The sequence below is a fragment of the Otolemur garnettii genome, unplaced genomic scaffold (genome assembly GCF_000181295.1).
Source record: "Otolemur garnettii isolate 467f Iridium unplaced genomic scaffold, OtoGar3 scaffold00053, whole genome shotgun sequence".
Classification (NCBI taxonomy): Eukaryota; Metazoa; Chordata; class Mammalia; order Primates; family Galagidae; genus Otolemur; species Otolemur garnettii.
In genome coordinates this window covers 4,679,506-4,687,936 of record NW_003852448.1, presented here as the reverse complement: position 1 = coordinate 4,687,936, position 8,431 = coordinate 4,679,506, and the positions used below count along the sequence as shown (strand labels likewise).

At 44.9% G+C, this 8,431-nt stretch overlaps 1 protein-coding gene across 4 annotated transcripts in view; it reads left to right on the top strand.

Moving 5' to 3' along the window:
* The window catches only part of DPP6 (dipeptidyl peptidase like 6), a 928,521-nt gene that overhangs the window by 621,774 nt on the left and 298,316 nt on the right, over nt 1–8,431 (top strand). For all 4 annotated transcript variants that reach the window (XM_003792026.3, XM_012806527.2, XM_012806530.2 and 1 more), the window contains one exon: nt 4,254–4,348. In XM_003792026.3, coding sequence (XP_003792074.1) covers nt 4,254–4,348 — 95 coding nt within the window. The remainder of the gene's footprint in view (nt 1–4,253; nt 4,349–8,431) is intronic.

Genomic DNA, 8,431 nt, shown 5'->3' with positions numbered 1-8,431 from the left:
GGCACTCTACCCTCGGGGACAGCTTGAGGCTCTGTCTCAAAAAAAAAAAAAAAAAAGTGTTCCCTTCTCTCCACATCCAGGCCAGCATCTGCAGTTTTGAGATTTTGTGATGTGGGCCATTCTCACTGGGGTTAGATGATATCTCCTGGTGGTTTTGATTTGCACTTCTCTAATAATTAGGGATGATGATCATTTTTTCATATGTTTTTTTGCCATTCATCTGTCTTCTTTAGAGAAGGGTCTATTCATGTCTCTTGTCCATTGATATATGGAAAGTTGGGTTTTAATCAATAATTTCTGAGTGAGTTTATTTTGGTGGTAAAACATTGTGCTGGTCATTATAGAGCCCTTTACCAGAGTGCTGGGACTGATGATTGCAGCTTTTCCTCTGAGAATATCCTGAACAGCTGGTTTACTGATGGCAGATTTCTTCAACATGTGAATGTCATTAAAGTATTTGACTTCTCCATCATAAATAAAACTCAGTTTAGCTGGATACAAGATCCTGGGCTGAAAGTTGTTTTGTTTTAGGAAATTGAAAGTTGATGACCATCCTCTTCTGGCTTGAAACATTTCAGCAGAAAGATCTGCAGTCATTCTAATGTTCTTCCCCTTGTAAGTTATGATTTTCTTACGTCTGGCTGCTTGCAGGATTTTCTCTTTCGTATTAACTTTGGCAAAGTTAATTACCATGTGTCTAGGGGGTGCTTTATTTGGTTTGAATCGTGCTGGGGTTCTAAAACTGGCTGCTATCTAAATTTCAGAATCTCTTGCCATGTTTGGAAAGTTTTCCTCTAAAATCTCTTGGAGTAGAGCATCTGTGCCTTTCAGATCATTCTCATCACCTCCAGGAATTCCAATAAGGCGAATGTTTGCTTTTTTGGAGTGGTCCCACAACTCTCTCAGGGAATGATCCATCTTTGCTCTCCATTTCTCTTCATCTTTGAGCATTTGGGAGTGTTCAAAGGCTTTGTCTTCAGTGTCTGAGATCCTTTCTTCTGCCTGCTCCATCCTATTACTGAGGGCTTCTACTGTATTCCTCAGGTCTTTGAGGGCTGCAAATTCTGCCCTCAATGTGTCAAAATCTTTGGTTATTTTATCTTTGATTTCATTGAATTCTTGACACAACTTTTGAATTGAACTTCTAATTCCAATTTTACTTCAATTCTGTTAATCTTAGTTGCTATCCAAATTCTGAACTCAGTTTCTGACATCTCAGCCATTTGTTTATGAATGGGATCTTATGTTGTGTCTCCTTTGTTGTAGCTTGGGGAAGCTGATCTACTCTGGTTACTTATGTTGGCCATGTTTTTCCACTGATTCTGCCCCATGGTTATTTTTCACCATTTGTTCAGTGAGTCTGGTAACATGTAATTAAATTGAGGTCAGCTGGAGATGTAATTAACCAGCCCTTTACCAGAGTGCTGGGACTAGTGACTGCGGCTTTTCCTCCACTGCTTTACCAAAGTCCCACTCAGTACTACAGCCTGAGACTCTGGGGACCTGCTTGGTGGGGCTAGGTGGATCTGTCTTGTATTTAGCTAGACTCTGACCAATCCTAGTGAATCAGTGAATTTGGGTTGAAATCTTAGCTATGGAGGAATACAAGCAATTAAGACACCCTGCGCCCCCCACTTCCGCCCCCACTGGCAATAACTGGGAGAGAAGAATCAGATCCTGCCTCCACAACACAACCAGGGTATAACCTTGGAGAGTCCCTGGGTGATTGGTCCAGATCAAGAGTTCCAAACCCATTGTCCCAGTCAGCACAAACATAGATCAAGCGGGAGAGTTCAAAAGGTCTCCAGCAACTGGACAGCAGGGGTCTCCTGGCAGTTCAAGTGTGACTCGCTCTATAGGTCCATGAAGTCAGAAAGGCCTGCCCAGCAAAAGAATTATTCCAGGGGGGCTGCTGCCTCTTTTCCCACTTTGCATCACCATCACCCCCAGTCACTGGTTACCCCACAGGGCTGCAGCCCAGCTCTCTCTAATACTTAAGTACATTAGGGATTTGCACCTAAGTCAAAAAGGGGACAATGCCTCCCCAACCAGGTGTCTCACTGTGTGACCTGCAGGTAGGAGTTTAGGCCTGACTCCTTCTGGTGTTCACTGGAAACTGGGGAGTGTTCTACCTGCATCCATACCCAGCTGGGAGGTACTGTTGCAAAGTATGGTTCTGTCCCTCAGAGACCACACCTCTGCCTTGGCCACACTCCACCTCTGGAACCCCTGCAGGTCTGGTCAGGTTCCCCCAGTGTTCCACAGAATTGAGGAGGTGTCTCTCCCAAATTTGACCCCAGTGTGAGGGACTGTGGAGCTGCACCCCTGTCTGGGGTAGTGCTGCCACTGTCTGGGGTAGTGCTGCCACTGTCTGGGGTGGTGCTGCCACTGTCTGGGGTGGAGCTGCACCACTGTCTGGGGTGGTGCTGCCCATCTAGGGTATTGCTGTGCACAAGTTGCAGGAGCCAGTCAGGGAGCCCAAGGGGGACTCGCTGGCCAAAGGTTGCAGGAGCCTGGTGGGGAGCCAGAGGGTGGAGCCTGCAGCAGGCTGCAGGTTGCAGGAGCCAGGCTGGAAGCCAGAGGGAGAAGACTCCAGCCACTGGCTGTGGATCACAGGAGCCAGGGAGTTTGAAGGCGGTGCTGCCCTGTGGGTAGCAGAAGCAGGTGGGGTGCCGCCTGGTGGTCTGTGGCACAGTCTGTGCAATGCTCTTTCCAACATGGGGCAAGTCTCTCTCCCCTTGTGACTCCTCACCTCTATTAAAGTTATAGTTTCAGCACAACTGCCCCACAGCCCATGAGATGCCCCACCCTAGCAAAAATCTGCCAGACACTCTGGATTCTGCAGGGGCTAGTCCTCCAGACTGCCAGGAGAGGGGGGAAGGGTGGATTGGGAGTGCAGGAAGTTAGGGAAAATATTACTTCAACTTTTGTCCCAGCCAAGAGACTGCCTGGGCTTGCAGTGGTATCTCTCTGTGGAGGGAGTCCCAGCCCTCAGTCATTCTCTTGCCTTTGGTGAAACAAAAAGTTCTCTGTTCACTACAGAGGATCCTCTGATCTTGTCCTCTTTGGGATGGTTTTACCTGAAGTTTGTTTCCTTGGAGTGCCAGCTTGCCTCAGCAGGGGTGATGCGAACCCATCAGTCCTCTGTCTTAACTCCGCTCCAGATCTTCTGCTTCTTTGTGTTGCTTCTGGCCACTACTTCTCCCTCTGGAAGGGAGCCTCTGCTGAAAGCTGGCTTTGGTCAGCCATCTTGCCTCTTCCCCCAGAAAGAAGTTTTCTCTCTCCATGTGAGCTCTGCCTCTCCACCAACAATCTTTATCTTTCAGAAAGCTTACCGTTTCATTCACAGGAAATATGCATGCATACATGTCCATGTGCAAGCTATTTAGTGCAATGGTTTCTATTAATTTTCTTAAAGGAGCCAGGCACAGTGGCTCATGCCCGTAATCCTAGCACTCTAGGAGGCTGAGTTGGGTGGATCACTTGAGCTCAGGAGTTAGAGACCAGCCTGAATAAGAATGAGGTGCATCTCTGCTAAAAATAAAAAAACTACCTGGGTGTTCTGGTGGGCATCTCTAGTCCCAGCTACTAAGGAGGCTGAGATAGGAGGATTGCTCAAGCCCAAAAGTTTGAGTTTGCTGTGAGCTGTGGCACCACTCTACCCAGTGCAACTCTGTCTCAAAAAACATTTTTCTTTTCTTAAGAGATAATTGAAATTTTGGTTATTTAGATACAAAGACCAAAGTCATTGGTGATACAGTATGCGGATTCAAAGATACTCTTTCTGGCAGAGAAGCTGCCAAGTCCAGCAAGAGCAGCAAAGGGAATGTGCGGACCCGTGAGAGCTGTTCTGTCATGGCAGTGTGGGCCTTGTGCAGGAGTACTCCAAAGTGCCAGATGCAGGGAACTGGTATCAACAATTGTCTTTCACCCCTATTGCAGCTCATTTCTTGATCTGCCCTATGTCCTCTCTATATACTGACCAAGAAAGTTCTAGAATGGTCTAACAGTTTTATGTGTGTGCCTGCACTCTTGTGTCAGTGTGTAGAGCAGGAAGGAAGGCTCAGAAAGAAAGACCCCCCGAGCCTGCCGTGCACTGGGGGTGTGGGCACAGAGCACCATTTGCAAAGGGCCCTGCAATGAAAAGCAATTTCTCTTTCCCCGGCTAGTGAATTCATGTTACATAAGTGCTCGTCTGAAGCCTCGGTGAGTCCTAGATGCTTCATGTTTCTTACCTTTTTTCCCTCCTGTAGATACGGAATTCATCTACAGAGAACAGAAAGGATCGGTGATTCTGCGGAATGTTGAGACAAATATTTCTACTGTGTTAATAGAAGGGAAAAAAATTGTAAGTACTCTCTTTAATGACCGGGATAATTTCACTTTTTCCTCCTGTAAGTCAATAAAGCAGAAAATGACTTTAGGTTTCAACTCTTAGTACAGCCGAGGAGACGCATTAAACTTGTAATACTACAGGCTGAGCAATGAAAGATAATGTGAAACTGAAACCACCCTAATTTAATAAGATGAAAGCACGGTTTCCTTCAGCATCCGGGAAATGTCTCCGCAGGTGCTGCAAACAAGTGTTACGTATCATATATAATTGAAAGATAAAGTCCTAAGGCTTTTATACATTCAGAGAACAATTACAGTAATACATAGAGAATACTCAGGGAGACCTTGCTCAGTCTTGTTGAAAAAAATCCAGCTCATCTCCACATGCACAGGAAGTATAAGCACTGTGGCTATACTTTAATGATATTAAGGGATGCTTAAGCTTTAACAGATACAGAATCAACATGAATACAGGAGTGCCACTGCTTTATAATCTGAGAAAACATGGTTTTCCAAAAACAATGACATTAAGATGTTGGGATCATGTACAGTAAAAGATACGTATTACAAGCTTTGACTGGAGTTGAAAACTCCATTAGAGGAGAATTATCTTTGTTCATTCACCATGCTCACTATTAGAAGAAATAAATCTCTGTAAGGTTTTGGTGCTTATCTTATCTGGTACGTAACTGGGGGAACAAAGGAAGAAACTGAGGCTAAGCCTAAAAAGCAAAACTTGAAACAGGCTGCAAATTCCAAGTCAGAACCACTGTGATAGGGCTTGCTGGTGTGCATCAGAAACAGAAATCTCAGAGTCCTGTCATCTGGGATTAGAGGAGATTGTAGGAAAAAATTAGTCAGTGCTTGGTTTCACAGATAAGGATCCTGAGCCCAGAGTTGGTGCATGAGCTTAGCAGAGCCCAGCAGCTCCCTGGTGGCTGTGCTGCCCTTGGACGGGGCCCAGGATCCCTGTGCGGGGAAGAGGGAGGATGGTTCTGTCTTCAGATCCTCGTTTACCTGGACCCACAGAAATGTTGCTCTGCGGTCTGTTCCTCCTACATCATATGTAACTGGGGCTTGAAATACCTTTATTTCATTTCTTTTTAGTGTAAAAATAGTTTTTCTTTAAAAAAGAAAGTTTACTGAGGTTTAGTATGAAATGAATCTTGTCCTTTATGTAGGCAGCGGGTGCGAGGCTGGTCCACATCGTTGGGTTATGGATGGTGCAAAATTGATCACTTTACTGCGTTAAGTGATACTCTGCAAGGTGAAACCTGGGAGAAAACAAGCACACCTGCATATTTGCATTAAAGAATCATCTTTGGTAAAACTACTCCCTTAAGAAAATCATATTCAACCCGCTTAAAAATACTGAAGTTGTAGAAAGGGCTTTCTAATATTAACCGAGAAGAGAAACAATCAAATTGTCGCAGAGGGTAAATTCATTTAAATGTCACAGTGTTGTCAGTATTTCTGATGAGGATGTCAGTTTAGTAGAAATGTGTGCTGTTCCTTCAGCTGCACTTGGCAGTGAGATACGTAAACACGAACCACCTTCTCTTTCTAAAACCAGTGGCTTGTAACTAATCATATATTTTATCTGAAGCTGTTTTAGCCAAATAATACAGTGCTTCAGAAAGCACTGTAGGTAAAGTCCTCATCTCACAGACCAGTTGGACTACTCTATCTAATGCAATCTCTTTGTCCTCAAAGTGTCATTTATACACTCATTTCATAAACATTTATTGAGAACCAAATGGGTACAGCCTGATAAATTCATTATTGTTCTCTCAAGGCTGCAGTTAAATGCTCTTATAAACAGACCTCAAACTATAGAAAACAGAAGATACATCATTCAGAAGCCTGCATCCTAATTTAGAACACAGAAGCTCTAGATTTAATTTCCACTGGGCCAGCTAGTCGTTGAAAATGATTTTGCTTCAGCTGCCCCATCTCCAAATTAAAGCTAATTTCTTCTGCCAGCCTAGGGCGTTGGTCTTCTGTGAGATTGGGCAGTGGAGTATCGGTGTACTCTTTGTGATTTCATGAGCGAGCACTGAGAAAGTGAAGCCAGGATCGTCTGTGGCAGGAGGGGTGGGCAAGGACATGGATGGGGACCAAGGGGATGGGGCAGTCTCTCTTCTGAATTCTGTTCTCTTGCCTTGCAGATGACAAACTAGGACACTCTTCTCATTTCAGTTCCCAAAACTTTGAGGTCATTTGAATTACAAAAGCAACCCGGGGCCAACTGTAAATTTTAGGTTGCTCTATAAAACACCCTGTAACAAGTGTTAAAGAGAGAAGTAGGAGAGAGGTCCCCAATTCTGTGGTCAGGAGAATTTTGAAATAGTCCCTTCAACCTTGACCTTTACCTCTTTGAAATATTCCCTTCAACCTTGCCTTGACCTCTTGTTCCCCAGGCAGTGAAAACAGACCCTTCCCTACACTGTCAGTCTGAGGTCCCAGGCCTATCTGTCTGCAGCCTCGTCCTGGCTCTTCGGCCTCCTGTGATTGACTCTTTCCCAGCACAGATGGATTGAGCAGCATATAAACCAGTAAATACGGTGTCAGCCAGCAGAAACGTGTCTCAGATCACTGACAATTATGCAAATGTAGGATCTGTGCTAAGTGCTACACTTCAGGGACATGTCTCACCCTGCCTCCCCAAACAGCTGCTTTTGACTACAAGTTCTAATTTGACCCTTTATCCTGCTTCCAAATGCTGAAAACCAAGAAACGTTTCGGAATACCCCAGACACTTTAAATCCTGAATTCACGTGTGGGTAGACACATACGTTTTACATTCTCTGATGATTACATTATGTCCACCCATTTCTTTTTTTTTACATTCTTTTGATTGTTTTTGATAGTGCCATATTTTCAGATCCTTATTATCTGATAGCAGATCATATTAGATGGTATCTAAGAATTGATTTTTAGGAAATATTTATCAAAATGTCTTGGTCCCTTTTTCTTTTTTTTTTTTTTTTAATTTTTGATGTATTGCTTTAGAGTTTTATGGAGAATGCTCTGTGTGTGGTTGGCCCTAAAGCACAAGCACACCAGCTCTGAGAGCCCTGCTTGGCTCAGGCCTGCCACTCAGCACCGAGCTCCTCTGAGAAAGTCCTACCTTGGGTTTAACTCCGTCCTACACAGTGGGTGCCCCTTTGCTGTGTATGTTGTGAACGACTTTTAAAGGATAACAGTAGAGGTGAGCGGTTTTCTAGAAGCATCCTCATGAGTGAGAGGTTGGGAAGGGCAGTGCAGTGCTAGAGTATGGCCCTGAGCTTTGATCCACCTCCCATGTCGGGATTGCTCCCTGCTCTGTAGTGACAGGACCTCAGACAGTTATTCAAGCTCTCCACATTCCAGTCTTACCTCTCAAGAGCACGGTAAGCAATACAGGGTCTCATTGTCCATCCTGGAACAGGGGAACCCTGTATCATAAGGACCAAATCAGAGATTGCATGTGACATGCTGGAATGTGGGCACAAGCCAGGTGTGGATGCCAGAGTGTTAGACTAGACTGGGGGGTGGGGGGGGCTCCGCAGGGCTCAGGGCCTGGGCAGTATGAGTGGTGTGTTCTAAGCAGGACGGACACTGGGATGATGACCAAGTGTGGAGGGCCACGGTCCGGACACGCTGCAGGGTGTGGCAGCCTGTGAGTGCAGGTGCAGCAGCCGTGCTGCCCCGGTGTCGAGCTCCCGACCTGTGAAAGAAGTTGGGTCTAGGCTGCATCCCAGAGTGAGGCAGAGTCATCAAAAGCTGGTAATTACAGCAAGAAGCACACTCAGATTTCCAAAAGCAAATTAAAAATCTAACCTAAACTTTCACATGGATAACATGTCTGATATCCCAGGAATTCCAGAACATTATCTTTTAATAATAACTTAAATGTCAAATTTGATGTTATGTTACTTATAAAAATCTTTTCAACAAATTAAATGCTATTAAAAGACCTTTATTATGTTCCATATCTTGGTTTTCCATTAAAAAATGAGCCCAGGGTAGTGCCTGTGGCTCAAAGGAGTAGGGCACTAGCCCTATATGCTGGAGGTGGCGGGTTCAAACCCAGCCCCAGCTAAAAACAGCAAAA